Below are 21,934 nucleotides of genomic sequence, written 5' to 3' on the forward strand. Positions count from 1 at the left end.
ATCGTCACTACAAACGAACTAACGTTTCGTGAAAAATTTTTAATTTTCAAACCCTGCCTAAAGAGAAAAATTATAGAGAAAAGGAAAAGCACCAGTGCTTTTAACTTTGGGCTTAAACGTGTTATTTCTATTAATACTTGGCTGTTGGTAAAATCTGAGGACTTTGTGGATTGAAACTTTGCCTCTGGAGAAAAGAAACTAAGCTTGGAACACAATTTCACTTCACATACCTACATACATACATACATACATACATACATATATACATAAATCCATTCACTGTTACTTCCTAAAGAGCCGGGGCTTCTCAAGCTAAACAGGTGGTTTTCAAGAAATGTTTGTTAAAAAAATTTTATGCAATCCTGTTTGATTAAAACGGAGATTGTTCAACGTCGATTCGTTGAGTTCCTTGAGATGTTTTATTTTCAAAAATAATGCTGTCAGGGATATACGGGATATCCCAGGAACTATATAGAACCGAAAGGCCAATGAGGCTTTCAAACAAGTTTCTACCGTCTGAAGAATTTCTGTGTTACTTCAGGATTTTGTATGAAAGTTCTACATGTTTAGTTGATGGTTTGGTCGTCTTTATTTTGCGGTCAAGTTTGGTTAGATAAGGAGAGCGTAGAAATATTTGTTACAACGTTTTCAAGTAACTTATCGCCATACATTGCGCCCCTACAGAGATAACTAAACCAGAATAGAAAAACACATAAAGGACAACTTTCCCTAAAATTCAAATTGAAGGCCATCAATATGCATGAAGTATAATCGAAGTTCACCAACCAATTACATCCCAGAGAAACTTATTCATTTGTGGCAACCACTGACAACCTTATAATTAAACAGAGAAGGTTGTGTATTTGAACGCATATTAAACCTCAGCTCTCTCAATTTGTCTGATATTTCGCCGGCATAAGGTTGAAAAACTCGCCGTAATTGTTCGCCGGAAGTACAGCGGGCATTTTCTAGGAAACATGCTCTTTGTATTCTACTGCCTCGTTCTCGCCGTTTTGGCTTCCTTAATACCAGAAGGACAAGGTGAGATTTTCCTACAGTTGGGTCCTAACTCATGTCTGAGTACTTTTTAAAAGTTTACTAAGTCATTATGTTACATTTTTAATATCCTTATTAGCATAATTAAGTCTTGAAATATTCACACAGGCTTCTTCAAGAAGTATTAAAGACATTAAAGTTATTTCAAGTAAATAGTTTTGGTCCTGGACAAGCACAATATATACAACCTACACATTTCATAACATTTTATTTGTGGTAAAACTCGGCTATTTGACGAATCTTACCTTCTTAAATACATCCATTCGTTGTTACTTCCTAAAAAGAACTTTTCAAGTTTAACAGTTGGTTTCACGAAAAAAAAAAATTAAACAAACTATACGTATGATGCACGATCCTCGCAGTAGATAGCGCTATTTATGCAATAGCGAAAATCAGACCTGAAAAAAAATCACGCCTGTACGGGACTCGAACCAATGACCTCTGCGATGCTAGTGCAGCGCTCTACCAATCGAGCTAACAAGCCAACTGGGAGCAGGCCGTTAAGTTGATTCGTAATAAACCCGTGAAAGTGATAAATCAGATACAATGAAATATATGAAGTTCATATATATATATATATATTTTTTAATTTTTTTCTTTTTTTTTTTACTTTAACTCGGTAGCGCAGTCTTTTTTTCGTCAAATAAAGGTTTCACTGTGAACTGTGGACGGGTTTTGAAAACCTAGCGATAGTAAATATCTGAGTTATTTCATAAAACAATGAATGTCCGGCTGCATCAGTATTGCGAAATAAGAAAAAAAAAAAATATGAACTTCATATATTTCATTGTATCTGATTAAACAAACTCTTATGCAGTCCGGTTTTATCAAAACGGAGATTGTTGGCCGTCGATTCATGGAGTTCCTTAAGATTTTTTATTTTGAAAACAATGCAGTCAGGTTTAAAAGTTCTTCAAGCGCGAGAACAAAGATGGCAAACACGACATTGCTTTGTACGATTTGACACGAATCTCAAGACAGACCGTTTTCAGACTGTGTGCCATCAAAGCAACTTTAACTCGGTAGCACAGTCTTTTTTTCGTCAAATAAAGGTTTCACTGTGAACTGTGGATGGGTTTTGAAAACCTAGCGATAGTAAATATCTGAGTTATTTCATAAAACAATGAATGTCCGGCTGCATCAGTATTGCGAAATAAGATCGGAAATGTATGAACAGTGATGTCAGTAAATTTTCCTCACTGTTCTCAAAAACGATATAAACGTTGTTTAACTTTGATGTAAATAAAGATGTTAGATAGCATTTCTTGAATACAGGAAAAGATTCTACAAAGGATAGATTTTTGAAAAGGATTCATCATTAATTGATGTAGACATCCTGTTTTGACTACAAGGAAAATTACAGCACGAGGTTTTCTATTTTCCTGCATAGTTTTTCAAGTTTTGTTATCAATTTCTATTTCGAAATCGGACTATGAAAAGCAGTCGCATGTTTCCTTTTGTCGTATTTCCACTTCACTCGACCAAAATATGACATTTCAGGATTTGTTGTTCCTGTATACTCAATTACGCTGTTACTGGTTTCGTTATAAACCTTGAAATTTAATTGTTTTCACTAACTCCTTTATTTCCTTTATCTTTTTCTCTTCTTCTTCTTCTTTTTCCTCTAAACGAAACAACCTACTGCACCTTCTTATATAGTTCCCCACAATCTTTCTAGAAGATTCTACAGATTTACAACACGACTATTTTTAGTAATATTACATCATAGAATTTTCCAGAATTTACGGTAAACAACTCGAGTTTCGATAAATAGACGTCACTTACTCATGCCGGAACTACTAGAACTTTCCTAAAGGACTAAACAAGAATATTCTGGAAATCATAGGATAATCGATAAACGTGCCAAATAACATGTCTTCTGTCCAGTGACAATGTGCATGCTCGAGCATACATTTCAGCGTTTTGCCTCCTGGTGATCCACACTGTGGAAGTAAACTTTTGTTACATTTTCAGAGATAAAAACCAGCACCTGCATAATACGCAGTATAGTTCAAATCTGAAGTCACGCTACACAACAACAATCGCTTTTCATGAAATGAGTTTTGAGCTGAGACCAAACAAGAAGTTCCTCGAAAACGTAATCTTTCTTAACGAACTAAACAAGCTCGGACTAGACGACCGTTATTACGTACGTGATAAACACGACTAATAGTATTAAAAATAATAATAATAATAATAATAATGATAATAATAACAATAATAATAACGGTTTATTCACAGTATATCCACATAAAAAGGTGTGGCTCTTCATCTGTGAAGGCCTACGATACTAATATTTAATATTAGAACTAAATTATAATGACTAACTAAATTGTAATAAAAACTATACATGAAAGTAAATATGCAGAATATATTGGTTGCTGGTGGTGGTTGTTTCTATAACTTTACAAGGAAGACAAAGCGCGCGCCTTCAAGAACGCCTTGCAGAGCCTGCAGTATTCTTTAAACTCTGTGCAATTCCTTATATTTGCTGGCAATTCGTTAAAAATCATGGCTGCTGAATGCTGAAAGGTGCCTTGTACAAATGGAACATAAAGCCTTGGAGCAACACTTGAACGGAGATGCCTAACGGGTTTTACGACTTGCAAATTTAAATGGGAGGGCCAGTTATCAGAATACAGTACTTTTAAAATAGTCTTTAGTAGCGAGTAGTCCCTTAGCTCCAGGATAGGTATCCAGCCAAGATCCAAAATGGTAGATATACTGTTTACATATTTACAAGTAATGAAACTAGCCATAGCGAACTGGAGCCTTTGTAGTCTAGCTGAGAGGAACTTTGGTAGTGGACAAAAAACAATGTCACAGTAGCTTATTTTAGACAGAATTAATGTTTCTACCAAATGTTTCCGTAGTTTAAAATTAGTAAAGTTCCTTATTTCTCTTAAGGTTCTCAGAGTCGCATAACAAGATTTAAGAATAGAATTGATATGAAATTCCCACTTAAGATTTGAGTCAATGTGTACTCCCAGGAGTTTTGTAACATTTATACGTTCCAGTGGTTTACCGGAGATTTCTAACCCCAACTCCAGATTTCCGAGAGAATGTACATGAGCCATCTGTGGAGTTGAGATAAGAATGGCCTTAGTTTTCTTAGAATTCAGGGCCAGGTTTGAATCATTTGACCAGGCGCCGCGGCCTGCCAGGGTTGCATTCATGCTTTCCGCTTGAGATGTGATCTGCGGTGTAGAACAGCTAGAGTATAATGTTGTATCGTCGGCATATTGAAAACTTTTGATTGTAGGTGGAAGAATATCTTGAAGATCCGCGACGTAGAGATTGAACAACATCGGTCCAAGGATTGAGCCTCTCCAAATTCGGAGAGCACGGGTGACGATTTGCGATCATCAATTTGAACGTAATGTCTCCTGCCGCATAGGTAATTAGCCAGCCATTCGAGGACATACTTTGAAAAACCGGGGAGATGCAACTTGGTTATCGCCGTTTTAAAACAAACGGTATCAAATGCTTTCGAAAAGTCTGCTAGTGCCGTAAGAGTTACCTCTTTCGTTTTCATGGCACTCAATAGGTCGTCCCTTATACCTAAGAGTACCGTAGAGGTCGAATGCCCCTTACGAAAGCTCGAGATAGTGTATCTAAGGAGAGATTCTCTAGTGCAGAAATCAGTCATTTGAGAGGCAACAAGCTTCTGAAATACCTTAGAAAGTATGGGAAGAATCGACACTGGACGCAAGTGATCTTCCGAGACAGGTGTGTCAACTTTTGGAATGGGACTGATACGCGCGAGTTTCCAGGCATGCGGGAAGAACAACTTTGAAATACAGTTATTGATGATAGTTGTGAGTGGGCCGGCCAGCTTTACAAACCGGGCGGGCAATTGGTCGGGTCCAGTCGAACAGTCACTGCGCAATTGTTTAAGGGTTCGCAGGACTTCTCTTTGTGTAACACTTTCCAGGTGGAAGGCGCCCTCTTTTTCCGTAACACCGCGGATGAACTGGAAGAGTTCATCTTGGTTGGTCGATTCAACATCAAGCGTTCTCCTTGCGGTCGTAGCAAAATGAAGATTTAGCTTATCTGGGTCGAACCTTAAAGGCTGTCGACAGGGATGGAGTACGCGGTGAACCATGCGCCAGACTTCCTTAGACTTGTTGGACAGCAAAGCCTTTTCCATGAAAGCTTTACGAGCTTTGCGTATAGCACTATTTATTTTATTTCGCACTTCCCGGAAAGCAGACCAAGAAGATTCTGAATTTGACTGATGCGCTTCTCGCCTCAGTTTGTCTCTTTGTGACTGGAGGTTAAGTATTGTTTCGTTATTCATCCACGGGGTGGGAGAACGTGTCACATGGCACCTTCTAAGGGGTGCGCGCCTTTCAAGGCAGTCGTTAAACAAGGTGTTGAGAGTCTCTAATTGATCGTCAGGGTCATCAGTTGATGTTATTAACGAAAATTGTAGTGCGGAGAATTCCTCTAAAAAAGCTGTCACATTTAAGTTCTTCAGGTTTCTGATGTACTTATTTCTTGGCTGATAACGAGCTACGCTGATGTTTACACACGCGAAGGGGCCATATTGGTCACTCACAATACTTCACCATATCACACGATGAGATGTTATTTTGGATGGATCATTGATAATAATGTGATCCAGTAAGGTTCGTGATGTTCTTGTTGTTCTTGTAGGTTTGTCAATGATTTGCTTGACATTAAGGGTGTCAAGTAGGGAAATATATCGCCGCGTTGGGGCGTCCGGTATGCCCAATAGGTCGAAATTCACGTCGCCTGTAAGAAGGAGAAGACCATCCCACTGCGCAATAATGCAACCAATGAGATCTTCGAACTTGTCCAGCCATGCCGAAGGTCTGTGCATGGCTTCTGACCGGTAAAAACTCCCCAGCAAAAGTTTACTGCGCTTGTTTTTTCCTTGAATTTCCAGCCAGAGGTGTTCCATGTCAGGATGGGTGTTCTCGATGTCCTTTCGTCGCTTGTATTTGATATTGTCTCGAATATAAGCCCCCACCCCACCGCCCTTGACATTGTCCCAATTCCGAAATTCCTTTGAGAAACCAGGGAGTGAGACATATCCTAGTAGATCCTTATTGTTCTTCATCCAGGTCTCACTTAGAGTTATGATATCAAGGGGGTATTTGCTGAATGTCAAAGCGAATTCATTAAATGTCGAAAGCATACTTTGCGTATTCAAGTGCATCAACTTCAGCGAGCTGGATTTTTCGATCAATGTCTCTAATATCACATCATTAGCTTGCATTTCGTAACAGGCCTCAGACGGGCCTGATTGGCCTAGATCACATTGACCATGGAAATACAGCATTGATAGCGCACAGTTACAACAGATCCACTTTCCGGGAAAGTTTGCCTTCACATGGTTAAAACTTGTTACACCAGCACAACGAAGATGAATTAAATCAAAGGATTTTTCACATTCCAGGCGTCTATGATTTCTCTGTACAGTTTTCTCGCAAACTGGACACTTTGGCATCGAAGATGATTTTGGTTTTGGTTTCGTGGATGTTCATGTAGGTCCCGGTTGTGGATGGACGTCGCCACAAGCCATTAACAGCTGGCAAGTCGCCGTACTATTAGAGTAATACGGAATCCTGGACTTTCCGTACTTTGTCTTTGTGTTATCAATGTAGCGCGACGAACTATGACGACAGTCGATCGACAACAAGAACGACAACTGCTCGCGAGGGAATTTGATTTGACTCCCAAGACAGCTTTGCGTGAGGCATGCATGCGGATATTCCACGATGGACGATTTATCCAAATGCGAGACAATAACCCGCGACCGAGAAGGCATTTTAAAAAATGCAAAAGCATACGGTTGAGTGGCTTCGGCTTCCACACTGATCGGTCTGGTCTTTGGCGAAAAGCCACCTGAAACAACGTAGAATCTTGTTTTCTCCAATCAATTTTGTGCCTCAGTTACCATTAGGCACAATAGCAAGATACTAATGCCTGAATAAAAGGCCATGAGCAACCATAGATGATAAAATTCGCGTAAAATGTCGGAGCTCCAACAAGCATGTCTGACGTAATTAAATAATTAAGTTATGCACTCTACATACCAACACGAGTAGTTTATAGACTTCGGCGTGGATAAGTCGATCGATCACAATAGCTGATCGCATCAAAAAGAAGTTAAAATTTGCTATGATCATTCAGAAACCACCTCCCGGTTAGCTCAATTGGTTAGAGCGCTGGACTGTTGTGCGGGAGGTCGAGGTCGATGGTCCGAGCCCCGGCCGGACTAACGCTCAAGGTCTTAAAATAACTGAGGAGAATGCGCTACCTTTCTATAATATCAAGAGATGGATGGACATTCTGGTCTTCTCGGATAACGACGAATAAACCGTAGATCCCGTCTCCTGCATCTATTAATTAGTTAATTTGGTTAGGAAGGGGACGTTAAAGAACCCACTCACGAAATTATTTTGATGTGGTCTGGCCTGTTTCCTGGGAATTGGGGGGGAGGGGGCATCTTCAAATAAGTTTCCTTCAGTTGTTTGTAAACTGCTGATGCAGTGCAGCCAAAGTCCCCCGACAAGTGTTGTGATGCGCATTTGATCATATCCACATGTTAATTTACGCAATATTTATGAAATTATTGTATTAAATATTAAATTATTGTAATATAAATAAAAATAACTCGACTGGTGTTTAACGTAAGGCCAAAAGCCAAACAAGCCAAACCAAAGCGAGAGTCATACAGCACTAACACTGCTGTACAGTCCCAATTTAAGTAGAGGTGCTTGTCACATTGCAGCTTTCTAACTTAACACATTTTTTCTCTAGGTAATTGCCGCAATTTGAAGTTTACCAGTTTTCCTAAACCTGACTACCGACTGGAGAATCACACGGTTCGAACTGTTGACGTGGTTGACGAAGATATCTGCATGCTACAATGCTACCTGGAACCTAACTGCGTCAGTTATAACTTTCATAAGATAAAACAATTGCAAGCGCCTGAAAAACACAAGTGTGAACTGAATAATGCAACAATTGAACACGATGGAGACCTAGTGAAAAACAAAAGTTATGTTTACCGCGGAGCTGAGGTGAGGATTAATTCTAAGAGCTATAAGTAATACTCCCGTCCTTGTCCAGGAAAGCTTTGTATTTATTTGTATTTGTATTTGTATTTATATATTACTCCACTCCACGTAGTAGTACGTTAAGTTACATAATGACAAGGTAATAACCACTAGGCAACTCTAATTCTGTACCACGGGAAAGCTTTGATACGAGACCAAAGGATTCACCCACCTCTCCTTTCCTTTGAAATTCCCTGCTTGCGACGGAAATAAATGAACAGACGCGAGGAACCTGTCATGTCTGCCGAAATACCATTTTAAGTTTCTCTCTTCCTTTTCTCCTTAAGAATGCTTGCGCGGAAAATCCCTGCAAGAATAACGCAACATGCCAAGCTGGGTTTACAGACAGAGATTATCAGTGTTTGTGTGTTGATGGATCTGGATTTGAAGGCCATGATTGTGATGAGGGTAAGGAATCTCATACTTTTATTAGGGCAGAAACATTGAATATAAGTGACGAGTTCCACACTCTCCTCCCCCAAGTTGAAATTCGTTTCGGTGATTGGGCAGACTTATTTGAAAGGGATGAGTGTGAAACAATCGCTAGAACCTCAACAATTTTAATAGTCACAGAACATCATAGCTGAGAGCTTTTGTCTTTTAAGGTTTACGGTGAAAATAATCACGGTTAGCATAAGCTATGTCATTAAGAAAAGGAGTACTGGATGCGGGTTCATGACCTTTTTCCCCCATCTTCTCGATACATTTTTTCCTTATGTCTTCCGTCAACATCTAGGCCACTTGTAGTTTCTCAGTTTCTTTTTATTGAAGTAAATGTCAATGAAACTGAGTACGAATTTTTACGCCAAAATTCAGACATGACCCCATTATCAAGAAAAGATATAACGTAATGAAAAGCTTTTTAAATCTTCTCAAAGGAGCCAACTATCTATGACGTTCATCACTTTCTTTTCCCAGATATAGACTATTGTTTGACTGGTAAACATGGCTGTGGAGGTAATGCGACATATCTACTAATTGCATGTGAGCAGTGAGCAGGATAATAAGTAGTTGCAACACTTTGATATTTTAAATTGGTAGTTTAAAGTTTCCTTTTGTTTTGAAATAGATTTGCGTTGTCAAGAAACACTTGGTATGGAAAGTGGTGCAATCAAACACGAGCAGATAAGTGTCTTATCCCATAAAGGGAAGACCGTTAAAAACACAAGATTACATGGCGCTGGGGAGACTTGGATAGCTGATAGGACTGATTCAAATCACTGGCTCCAGCTAGATCTCAGAGCTCAACACACTAAAGTAACACTAGTAGCAACACAAGGATCTCATCAGAACAGGTACTGGGTGGAGATGTACAAGCTACAATACAGCAACTATGGAGTGAGATTTCATTACTACAGAGAACAAAGACAAACCCCAGTTAAGGTAAAACAGATCTGAGGCGGTAGAATATTTTGAAACGTGAGCTGCTTATTGTACGCCGCAAAGTCAAAATTAGAACTTAACTTAAACTTCCCAATGTGTTCTTTGAGTATTTTGTTAGGACAAGCAGTACTTTTTGTTAGGATAAGCACCGCTCCTTGCAGTCAGAGCTTCATTGCTCGATTTTTTGCAATGTATAAAACGTTCGTAAAGTTTCATACTTTTTACCATATTCTTTGCTCGGGTATAACTCTCATCTATCCAGGTTTTGATTAATCTCAGATTGATATTTGTAGAAAAAGTTCGTCTTAATTTTACCGTACCGTGGTATGGAATGAATTTCCCGCGTCAAATCGAATCGGTTTACTCGTGAAATCATTGCAGTATGTTATTTTATTGATAGTAGTTAACAAGTTCTTATGTATACAACGCAAGCACGTAACGTACATTTTAAAACAAAACGAGCAGCATTCATTTCATATTTATCTTGATGTAGGAGTTTAATGGGAACACAGACGAGAACAGTGTTGTTAGTCACGACCTAAACCGACCAATCACAGCAAGGTACATACGTTTCCTACCACTGAAGTGGAACCATAAGATATCAATGAGAGTGGAACTGTATGGATGTGTGAAAGGTAAGGAAGACGGCTGTCTTCCAATGCTGATACGCATTGTATCTAGCCGGCTAATTGCGTAAACTGAGCAATCGATTCTGTTTTGTATTGTGTCGAATAAAAGATCCCGTTGTCAAGAAAAACTAGGTGAAGAAAATTGAAAGTTAAAGTTGAATCAGCCGTACTAAAAACATAAAAAACGTAAGTGGTCAACAAAGACGATGACTTTCGGGTGCGTCCCAGAAATTGCTTCTAAATTTCCCTCGAACGAAACTATATGCAGTTTTCCTCTAATAAGCTTGAGACAGTAAAGGACTCCGCGCCACAGTTGATCTGATCATAGGAGTTCTTTAAGGTTTTTCATTTCGTTGAAAGTTTCTGGAATTATGTTAAAGACAGTTTTAGCTTAATATAAACCACACTTAATTAATTATTGGGTTATCCTATAGCTGCTTTGTAAATCGTCTATAAACCTTTCCAAAACAGAATGTGGAAGATTTCTCGGTATGCAAAGCGGTGAAATCTCTGACGGACAGTTAAGCGCCTCCTCAGAGAGAGATTCTAATCATTCTGCCGCCCAGGGTAGACTTTACTTCGTGCATCCTAACAAAGCGGAATCTTGGGCAGCTGCAAGCAATGATATGGATCAATGGCTCCAAGCTGATCTGGTTGTTCTGCACACAAAAGTGATAGGTGGGGCAACACAAGGTAGTAATGGACACCAGAGGGAGTGGGTTACGAAGTACAATCTGCAGTACGGCAACAATACAGGAAGGTTCTACAGTTATACAGTCCCAGGACAAAACATTACGAAGGTAGAATTGATTTATCGTGTATCGCGTGATTTCCTTTTAATATAAGCAGGAAAATAATTTTTTTTGATCTTCATTATCAGAGTCTTTGCAATATGCACCGCAAATGATATAAAACATCGAGGCCCCCGAGGGGAACGCCTAGAAGAATAGTACATGAATAAGTGAGAGGTCTGTTTTTACATCGTAATACCTGATATTCATTATATAGCCTTTATTAAAGATTTAATTGAAAGGCTGTTATGTTTTGTGTTGTTGATTGAAAGGTTTTTCATGGAAACACAGATCAGAATACCGTAGTCTATCACGACCTTAACCCACCAATCACTGCGCGTTACATTCGTTTTAAACCAGTAGAGTGGCAGAACTGGATATCAATGGGAGTTGAACTGTATGGCTGTGTACAAGGTAAGGCCTGCACGACAATATCGCTCGAGTGGTAGCTCTTGAAAAGATCAATTTATACTAGATGATCTTTCATTTCCAGTTCAAACACAAGCGTTCGGATATTATTCGCTGTGTCATCTCAATGGCGCGAGTTTTGTGGACCAATAACAGGGCGAAGTAAGGCAACGCCAGTGAAATCCCGGATAACACTTCCATTCATTTGAAAATTGCTCTGCAGGGCATTACTCAATTGACTTATCAGCTTTGGTCATAAGGAATTCCTTTATTCTTCACTCTCTTCCTTTCACCGTCACCTGTGATCGCCGAACAACAATCTTGAATAAATTGACGAGAAAAACGACTCAATTTATGGGAATGGGAAAGAATCTTCGTCCTCTCCTGGGATTTTTAGATCTCCCAACAACAAAATTCAGTGACAGCTCAGTTCTACAGTTTATGAAAGTAACATGTCTGTTCAAAAACACAATTTTGTTTCAGATATCTTATTGTCGAATGTAATCCTCAAATGCAGTGAAGTCAGTCAATACCCGACTATCAAAGGTTTCTACTTTCTAAAAATACAATGGTGAGCAGGCTTTAGAAAATAGCACAGTACGACAAAATTCGAACACTCCAAGTGACTGACGTTTCCGTTACAGTGTGATCCAATAATTTACGTTACTATAAGAACATTTCCATTGTAATAGCAACTCTGAAGTGACGAAGAAAATTTGAAAAATTTCTAACTAACATCGTAATTTTCATTTTATCTCATGTCTATTATATAGAATTTACAGCTGTGTTTACAAACCTGGGTAAGAGTGGATCTCAGGGTCCAGACTCAATCGGTAGTCACTACACAGGTCAGGATCATAACGGACAAGTTACGGTGTCCAACGGTATTCAACAATGGACTGTGCCACGCACTGGGGAATACAGAATGGAAGCAGTGGGAGCCTCAGGGGGGTACGGTGAGGACAGTGACATCAACAACGGAGGAAGAGGGGCAAGGATGATTGGAAACTTTAATTTGACTAAAGATGAGATTATCTTTGTACTTGTTGGTCAAAAAGGGAGAAGAGGGAAGAAGAACCCAAAAACTGCCGGAGGTGGTGGAGGTACATTTGTGGTGAGAGGAAGCAACACGCCTTTGATCATAGCTGGAGGTGGAGGGGGGATTAGAAAAATGTCAGAACAACATCCAGGATGTGATGCGTCCATTAATACAACAGGGAATGCAGGATACAACTTGCCACTGGGGACAGGAGGAAGCAGTGGAAGTGGAGGAAATACCATTGGTAAAAAATCAGGTAAGCGGAGAAAGAAGAAAAATTCATTAGTATGTTTTATTCATTGGGACAGTAAGACGACAATAAAATTAATCAGATCTCTATTCGAGTTATTAATCCTAAATTTTGATTTTTTTTTCTTTTCTAGTTAACAACATCTGTAGTGGCACCTCTATAAATATCTAAAGTTCAACTGAGTTTCGTTCGTTCAGTCTCTAAAAATCCTACTCAACTTATTTACTGCTCACCACCGATCCGTCAATATGCACTCTCATCGCGTTATTTCAATTTCTCGTGTATGAGATAGTAATAGAACAACTGGCGAGACCTTCATATTAGCTAATAGTGATTTTGGATTAAATAGAACAACTTTTTAAAATTAAGCTCGTAGCACTCAACTAGCTAAAACTGTGGCTCCCAAAATATTTTTTCTCACGTCGCCTTAAAAAAATTTCCAATTTTTGACAACTTCGCCTTTTCCTGTTCGTAAGTCCGGCCAAGCCTTTATGGTCATTGGCCCACGTAATAGTTGCTAACTATGGCTTATAAAAACAGGCGTTTAGTGTTAACTTGTAAAACTCCCTGAGGAAGTCTACGACAGTTAGACGAATCGCGTCGGAGAATAAAGAAGTTTTACAACTACTGTTCTCAGAGTGTTGCCCACTAGTTTAGTTTTAAAAAATTGTGCAATGCAAAATTTTAACACTGACTATTCCTCATAAGCTTTTTCATGGGTACAATATTCAATGATTTTGTGTAATTATTTTTTAGTTTATAATGAAAATGTTGTTTTTTATAAGAGAGCTACTTATCATGTTTTGGTTTTGTAGGTGGAGGTGGTGGTGGCTTCTATAATAAGGGACAAGATAATTCTTGGAGCGTAAGTGGTCAAGGAGGTCAAGAAGGTCAAGGATATCTTCAAGGGGGAGTAGGAGGACATGGCCAGGGTGGGTTCGGAGGTGGCGGTGGTTTACGCCGAGGCAACAAGGGAGCTGGCGGCGGTAGAGGTTACTCTGGGGGAAATGGCGGAGGAGCTGATGAAAAATTTTCCTGTGGGGGAGGGGGGGGATCTTTTAACAATGGAACAAATCAGCAAAATGAATGTTGTTATAATAGCGATGGACATGGTAGAGTGATTATCACATTTATCCAGTGAAGTGTACAAGGCAGTACTTTCCTCAATGGTTAGTGATTATCATGTTTTGAGGCTGTTTTTTGTAACTTTACCTTGAAGAGTTGATAAATCTTTGGGTCATTATTCAGTTTTTTTTCGGGTTCTAAGGTGTAGGCTACGCAAAGCAACCTTTAGAACTAAAGTCATCATTCTGTGGTTTGAAGTTCAGAGTTGAAATTTGCAAACAAAATTTTCAAGAGTAGAATATTTTTTAATGTCGTATAACTTAACTAGGAATCAATCTCCTCCAAAGAGGCTGCAAGGTTTGGGTGTTTGTTGTTCATGTTTGAAGGTCAGTGGACAAAAATATGTGGTAATGTCAATAATAATTAAACTTTCAACTGCTTTTTTTGTTTTGTTTTAACTCCCAACTATTTAGCGAGGTTTAGACTGTAAGATGTATTAATAATTTTGTAGCCATACACAAAACTTTTTAGGTGACGGTGCAGTTTGGGAGATCATTACAAGAACCAAGTACACCTAAGCGCATTGCGGTACCTTTAAACTCCAGGGATGACAAACCAAAGCCAAACACTAGCACTCATTACATATGGTGTAGCTATTTCATTAAAATTACCACATGATTTCAATAAGTGTTTCATCCTTAAATTTCCTGGAGACTCAAATGGAGGAAAGGATAAAACTGATTCAATGCTTCAAAGCTTTCAATAACACCTAAGCAGGAAGAGATCCGGAGAATCGAAGAAGAGGTGGGGGGAGGGGAGGGGGAAGGGGAGGGGGAAGGAGAGAGCGGGACTTCAATCTATGCAAAAAGAAAATTCTCACAAAAGGGGATGGGGGTGCATTCTCCCTTTCGTGTCATGAGGCTCGGAAAGTTGTATGGTTTTAATGATAAGTTATTTGTGGAAAAATGTTTTTCGATTGAGTGTGAAGCTTTACCATCAGTTTGCAATCAATTTGTTTTCCTCAAAATCAAAACAGAATTTCATTTACTATAGAACCAACGTGATCCAGTATCTCTTGTTTCTTTCCACTCTCTTGGGCTGACTGAGTTTTCACCTGCATTAGGTAGATTGTCTTTTTGTTGCGATTAGCTTCATTTGCAGATTATCTACGGAGAGCCTATTTTACCGATGTATAGTGTCCTTTGGTGGCGATCATCGGAGTCCGCCGTTTGTGAGTAGGTTCCTAGGTTACCAGTTAATTGAAAAGCATTCAGCTTCACCTCTAGCGGTATCCTGCAAAATGAAAAACTGGCTTAGGGTTAAAGCCAACTTGTAGATGTGGCCGGGATGTATACAGGGGGAAGGCGAGGAGTTAACAAATAAAAACATGATATAGATAAGAATGAAATATTCAAAACGAAATTCAATCCTCTTTACAGTTGTCAGAATGAATTATTTCGATGCTGGGTCACCGGCATTTCTCGAAGGTCCCGGTAAACTTACGAGTTTCTTTACGAGCCCGTATGGCTGCTCTATTTTCATTCGAGACAGGGGTTTCAAATGGTTTGAGTATTATACAATAAAACTTGCAGCTAAAGAAGCGAAATGGACTGGTGAGGATATCAGAGAAGTTGTTTCTCTATTCTTTAATTTCCGATTTTAAAATATGCCATCGAGCCCGTTAGTTACTGAGTCTTTCGCGAAACGGGCCCCTGGTTCCTTCTCCCACAACTCAAGGTGCAAGAGCGGTTATTTGTGCCAAGGTGATGGCGCGTTCAAGTTTACGCAAAACTTTATTTATTTCTTAAATTTTCATTCTTTGTAATCAGTGGAGAACACTGTAATTTTCATGTAGTTGAGAACATTTGTGCATAGTAACAAGTAGAAATTCTTAAAACCTTTCTTTGCCAGCGAATGCATTAATGGTTAAAAAAAAAGTTGTTTGTATGAGTTAGAGAAAAATACAATCAGTTCTCCTGAATTCCACTTTCATTTTAGGAATGTCAATAAATTTATTTCTGGTTGTCAGTATTGGCTTTTTGTTGTCAGTTTGTCTTTCTTTGTGAAACCACATTAATCGAGAGCAAAGTTTATTTGGGAAGAACATGGAAATATATATCACCGGAAATGTGAGAATCTTGACATTTATTTGTCGATCTCACCATCACAGTTTATCTTTGTTGATTTTTTCATCCCTCAATCCCTTCTCCTAACCTACCCTCTCAACCTTCTCAACATTGTACTGTTTGGTTAAAAGTATTATTATGGCCACGCCTAAGACTCGTGTATGACTCAGTTGGTCATTGAATGGCCATGAAAGTAGGTCAGCGGATTGTAAACCGGGTGGTACACGTGTAGTACACGTTCTCAAATCACTCCCTTGTCGTGTTGACAAAATGGTGTTGAATATAATCAGCCGTCCAGCATTCAAAAAGTTAAAGATCTTTCCCTCGGAGATGACCCTTTGATAAGAGATATTCCTCCGGCATCAGAGTTAAGAAATTTAACGAATCACTATGGCGTATAATATGTTTTTAGGACATGGTAGTCTTAGTCTTCTTTATTAATCTACACCTAAATTACATTATCTCGTGCTGCTTTGAAATTAAACTGGGATTCGAGGGAACAAGAGGGAAAGTAGCCTACAAAACCAAGAATTGCCAGATCGAATGCTGTGCTAAATATGGATCAGTGGAGCTCTGACTTTTATCCTTTTTGGCATGACGCCATTTTCATTCAAAGAAACATTCTAATAGATTGATAATATGGGTGTCGATGTTGTTGGTTGGTTGCTAAGTTGAATCATCTGGGGTTTTCAGTGGCATGAATCCGTGGCATTGTGGGATTATCACAGATCAACATCCGTTTTATCTTCGCCTTGACCTGATTATTCATAAGTTTTTGGTACCACCGGAGAATGATCAGTTACAATTACAATTACAACCCCTTCAATTACAAAAGGGAACAGTTCAAGATATGATTAACCAAAAAGAGGCTCTGTCCCATAAAGTGTTATCGAATTTGACACGTGTTAAGTTTTTATGGAGTTTTGTACAATCTTTCCCCTTTGCTGCTGGCAAATACAGCTGATATATTTTCTATTTACCGATAATAACCCACTTATGACCATTCCTAGAATTTAAACTTTACCACATTACCGAACCATTTTTACCCATATTTTAAAAGATAACTCAGAAAGTTTCACCTGTTTGAATTGAACTCATTTAAGAAGTTTCTGTATGTTATACTTCTTTTTTTTGGTCTGCGCTGTACTTTTTAAAATCCGTTATTTTCGTCAGCAAAACCTTCCTCATCAGTGCCAGTCCCGCTCCGAGGCTTGACTGCCACCACAGGACTCGTGCAACGCATCACTGTCTTGATCCTCTTTCTGAACTGATGGTTTAGGAGGGAATAAACAAAGGGGTTCACAGCTGAATTGAACCAACACCATCATGTCAACGGTGGCTATGTGGACGAAGCTGATTTTCAGACTCGTGAGAAATCGTAAGACGTATTCTACTGACTCTGCTCCCCAACAAACTGCAAATATGACACTGACTGTTATGACCATCAACGTGATGCGTTTCCTCACCTTCAACACACTCTGCGAATAGTCTGAGAAAAATTTCAGCTGAGAAGCTTTCCTGTACAACTGTCAATAGCCGCCTTAATCCTGATCAGCCAATTAGGTTTTTTTTTTCTGTTAATTGCAAGGACGATAATTGTATCAATAGGCTTGTCATTCCGGTTCTTCGAGAGTTTGTGCCGAATTATGAAAACTCAGCTAATTCTGTTTTCCTTGAGAACCATCTTATGATGATAAAAAAGGCCTAAGTTAAGCTTATTGGTTTGACTATTCCAAATATAACTTGCGGTAATTAGGAACTCACTCGTTGTTGATAGTTTAGACGGTTGCCATCATCAGCTTTGTACCATAGTGTGTACACTACTTTAGAGTATAACAAAATCATTATGCCAACAGCAACCACGACCAGGACCAACCAGGATAAGCAATAAGCTGTGATCATCTACTCTTTAGCCCAGGTTTGCACACAGTGTTTTTTCTTGTCATCAAAGGTACCGGCAAAATATTTTGGTAGGTTGAAAATTACTGAGAACACCCAGGAACTAAGGATGATCACCTAAAAGGAGGATTGGAAGTATTTCAATCCTTAATTTCAAAGGGAATACTCTCATCCCTGTCGTTTTTATTCATTGATTTATTTAATTTACATCTCCACAGCGGTCATGAATACTCATAGAATCAAATTCCGACCTCTTCTACTCCTTGAATCAATCTGTTTTCTTTCAAATGAAGAAATGAAGTATCCCTCGTTAGTATCTGCGAAATGTTTCATCCAGTCCAATGTATATATGAACATAAATGTGTAAGGAATGACCGTGAGTCCCAGTGTACTAAGGTACGTAGTCCAGATGTAACCCCATTTGAGTTCACGAATGTAAAAGATTTTAAATAAAAAAATATCTCTTGATTTCGATTCACTTTTAGTAACAACTGTAAGCTCATCAGGTATAATATAAATTGCACATTACAACAGACAAACCTGCTGGTAGAACATAATCACTCATAATTTATCCTGAATAGCCTGCGAGAGAGGGCAGTCAGCCCGTTCACTTGGTAGGTCGACGGGTAATGCTTTGACTCACCTCAGGCATAACGGAGGGTCAGTTTTTTATTTGGATCCAGTAGATAAAGCATAGTATAATATCACGCAACAGCAATCGCTACCAAAGTAACAACTGAGGTAATTCCAGGAGGCCAGTCCAGATTCCCACCTGTCACCAACTTGCAAAGAACTGAGCCTGCATTTCCAACCGGGTGAGTTATATTGAAGCTAAGGACAATCTTTGGTGTGATGAGTATTGCAAACAGGATATCAGAAATAGCCAGGTTCACCAGTAAATAATTTATCGGAATCCTTTGGAATCAAAGAGCGAACTCAAAAAGGTCAAAATGGTTATTAAGAAGATATTAAGTAAGATAATCATCATTTTTTCGAAACAACTTTATGTTTAAAAGACTGATTCTAAATTACGAGTAAACGAACTTATTTAATGCAGTAAATGGTTTGAACCCGGGGGTAACATGTGAAGGTGTAGTCTGATCGTCCGGGTGAGTGTAGTCCTGAGAAGGACTGTTGTCGGTGGCAGTGACTGACGTTTCGACAACCTGTGCGGAAGTCATCATCAGAGTCAAGTGAGTGATTGTTGTCAGTAGAATGACAACAATCACTCACTTGACTCTGATGATGACTTCCGCACAGGTTGTCGAAACGTCAGTCACTGCCACCGACAACAGTCCTTCTCAGGACTACACTCACCCGGACGATCAGACTACACCTTCACACGAACTTATTTAAGTTCAAGTTCATTCAATTTTCAACTAGTGGGTGTTTAGAACTAAACGCGAGACTGGTAGCCCTAAGATGCTATTTAATCATTCTCTTCATCATGACAATATGGAGTTATCTCTACAATGGAAGACGGTAGACAAGCGAGGGTCCTAGTCTCGTTACACATACGATTTTGTAGAGAAATTCACACGTTGCGTATAGAGGTATTGGATACAGTCCAATCGCAGAATAATACAAGCATCTGCTATAGTTACTCATTAACTCAGCCCTGATCACGTGCTCTCGTTTCTTATTCTGTGATTCACTTTTAGATGACCTTCGACTTTAAAAGCCGCATTTGCCATTAGTCTACAGGAAGACTTCTGATGTTGTCCTTCAATAAATCGCACAGCCTTTAGAAATGCGCAAAATACAGTAAATTTGACTGTCAACAACTTATCTTATATCACATTGTTTACAAGTTCAGTCTATACTGTACTTGTAAAAATATTTTAGCAAGAGAACTTTTCGCTAGAAAAGTCGCTGCTTGATGTAATGCCTGCGAATGCAACGATTATGTTATTCCAAAAGCTGCTGCATGCAGTTGGGGCTACGTCCGTTAACACAAATTTATTGAATTCCGAATACAAGGATAACAAATAATTAGCTTATATTTATCTTTGCTTAAGTGATTTGCCAACTACTAGATTTTTTCGTTAAGTGATATTTTTTTTCTAGCCATGCATTTTGATTTATGTTTTTTTCGACTGTAAAATTGCAACATTTCAGTACTTACAGGTTCTAATGCACTTTACAGATAATATTGATGCTCTAGGACTGCTCAAATCTTGCTCATTAAATGAAACGATAGCTTTCTTTCAGATGATAAAAGGGATTAAACACTTGACTGGGCTCACAAGATTTTCAATTTAACCTGACGATGATCCATAGATGCTGTAAACAACAACAAGATTCCTCGCTTAGCGATCTTTCTCTGAAGCAAAAGATTAACCAACGTAATGGCTCCTGAGTCACGTGTGAGGGTCTGGATTGGGGGGGTACAAATGTCAGTTGTCAGTTAAAATTTCGGCCATTTGTCAGTTGTCAGTTAAATGACTGTTAATAATTAACTTGGCGAGTTTATTATTACTTTCCGACCCTATATGTTGGCCAAAAACTGCACATAGCATAAATTCAAAAATTAAGTCGAAAATTGATAAAGTAAGAGCTCCTTTTTCTCAATTCTGGAATAAAGTAATTCCAAGATATCCCAAGTGACTTTCAGTCTTTGTTTGAAGGGTGTTTAGGTTAAATTATCACCCTTCTGCACACAAACTTCTGTACGCCCGTGTGCAAAATTGAAACATTTCTTTTCAACCGTCTTAGCCGGTCAAAATGTTAGAAAGGAGATCTTCAGAAGGAAAACAAACTTTTGAAGAGTCCTCAAGCACAATATTATGTTTTTATGTTTTGGTTTATAATGCGTCGATTGCGATTGACTCCGATGAAATAATCTGGCGGAAAGGAATCTTCCTTTGTCTACTTTCCAATTAGGTTATTAGAGATATCTACTGTAGGCTTATTTTAGAAATCCAAGCGAAAATGGGCGCGAATTGGTCGTCTTCTGAGTCCGTGTCATATTCGTCTGCATATGTTTGCACCTCAGCAACTTCTACTTCAACGATACAGTCGGCTCCTTTGTCGCTGCTGAGCCCTACTGGCTGAAAATCGTTCCCTCACTCGGCTAACAAGTCCACTTTGGTGGAATCTTGTTGCTTCGTGTAGACGGCCGGTGGTAAAGCCCCTTCCTTGTCCTTCGTAGTTTCCACCCGAACTGTCCTTTGCCTCTGGCGAGGGACGTTACTTCTCCGCAAATTCTTTCATAACCCTTTCAGTCTCGGGGTTGATTTCTTCTGAAGGCAGAGGTCGCATAAAATTGACATTTGCAAACTCCGTCGTCTGATGGACAGGATAGTGGGATTTTTTTGGCTGCTCATTTTGTTACTCTCTTCAGCGACTCCTTGGTAATTATCCCAAAGTCTTGAGAATAATGCGGTGAAAGTCTTATGCTTAAAATAGGAAATTGCCTGTGGATTCTCCACAGCTGTTGTGAGCAACGTGCACAATTCAATGTCTTCGAGATTATCGTTGCTAATTGAAACTATGCTGTTGTGCAGGCGGCGTATTCCTTCGGGAAGTTTTAGTGAGCCTCGAATTTTATTAGACAAAGTTTATTTAGGGTCATTGGTTGCTGTGGTTTCCTTTATACTATACCGTTGTTTCACCTCAGAAACGGTCTTTGCGATGTTGTCATTTGCATACGATACTTTGTCTGAGGTATCTTGAAGAGACATGTGTGCTTTCTCTATGCTTTGGGTTCTGAGACCAAAACCTGCTCTAGAGACTTCCAAGGACTGTAAGAACGACACAGTACCAGTGAGTCCCGATGCTAGTTTAAAGCAACCTGTAGCAACATTCGATACGAGTAAAGTCTTCTCTACAGAACAGATGCCACGAACTTGCGTTCAGAGTCTCCTGAGTCAATGAACGCTATCCTAGCCTGTCTTCAAATTCAAAGTATTTTGATTTCTTAACAAGCTTAAGACCTCAGTTGTTCTTTAGAAGTAGTTCAACTTCTAAGCTTGAGGAAATTCGAGCCATGTGGTAAAGTTCAACATCAAAATCTCCTAGGCCATATTTGCTGGACAATTCTGTTAGACCAGGGATCTGGCGTACTCCTAGTGATATGTAGTTCCAGTTTTTAGGATATTTAGGGCGATCCGGTCTTTTGTAAGCTATCAGTAAAAGCCCAACACAAATGTCAGTCGTCAGTTAGATTTTCAGCGATTTGTCAGTTGTCAGTTAAAA

The 21,934-nt window shown here is 39.1% G+C and overlaps 2 protein-coding genes and 1 pseudogene across 3 annotated transcripts; 1 reads left to right on the forward strand and 2 right to left on the reverse strand.

Annotated features, from left to right (window-relative positions):
* LOC148721247 (QRFP-like peptide receptor) overlaps positions 1 to 21,420 on the reverse strand; it is a 68,773-nt pseudogene extending 47,353 nt beyond the window's left edge.
* LOC148721250 (uncharacterized) lies at positions 3,274 to 4,374 on the reverse strand. Its single transcript, XM_088735915.1, has one exon. The coding sequence runs from the start codon at positions 4,362 to 4,364 to the stop codon at positions 3,462 to 3,464; it is 903 nt and encodes a 300-aa protein (XP_088592041.1). The 5' UTR covers positions 4,365 to 4,374; the 3' UTR covers positions 3,274 to 3,461.
* On the forward strand, positions 10,029 to 14,152 carry LOC148721251 (uncharacterized). Of its 2 annotated transcripts, XM_088735893.1 has the most exons (5): positions 10,029 to 10,165; positions 10,631 to 10,959; positions 11,223 to 11,364; positions 12,132 to 12,653; positions 13,463 to 14,152. In XM_088735893.1, the coding sequence occupies exons 1-5, from the start codon at positions 10,135 to 10,137 to the stop codon at positions 13,786 to 13,788; spliced, it is 1,350 nt and encodes a 449-aa protein (XP_088592019.1). In that variant the 5' UTR covers positions 10,029 to 10,134; the 3' UTR covers positions 13,789 to 14,152. The 2 variants fall into 2 exon arrangements, with proteins under 2 accessions (XP_088592019.1, XP_088592020.1); XM_088735894.1 differs by lacking the exons at positions 10,029 to 10,165; positions 10,631 to 10,959; positions 11,223 to 11,364 and having other exon boundaries at positions 13,433 to 14,152.
* Positions 21,421 to 21,934: the final 514 nt, after the last annotated feature.

Source organism: Stylophora pistillata, chromosome 10, assembly GCF_964205215.1.
Source record: "Stylophora pistillata chromosome 10, jaStyPist1.2, whole genome shotgun sequence".
NCBI lineage: Eukaryota > Metazoa > Cnidaria > Anthozoa > Scleractinia > Pocilloporidae > Stylophora > Stylophora pistillata.

Excerpts from the sequence above, each read along its gene's own strand:
- LOC148721250 (XM_088735915.1), bottom strand. The coding sequence starts at position 4,364 with ATGTTGTTCAATCTCTACGTCGCGGATCTTCAAGATATTCTTCCACCT.
- LOC148721251 (XM_088735893.1), top strand. The coding sequence starts at position 10,135 with ATGAGAGTGGAACTGTATGGATGTGTGAAAG. Across the intron at positions 10,960-11,222 it reads CAGGACAAAACATTACGAAG|GTTTTTCATGGAAACACAGA; the intron begins GTAGAATTGATT and ends GTTGATTGAAAG. Across the intron at positions 11,365-12,131 it reads ACTGTATGGCTGTGTACAAG|AATTTACAGCTGTGTTTACA; the intron begins GTAAGGCCTGCA and ends TCTATTATATAG.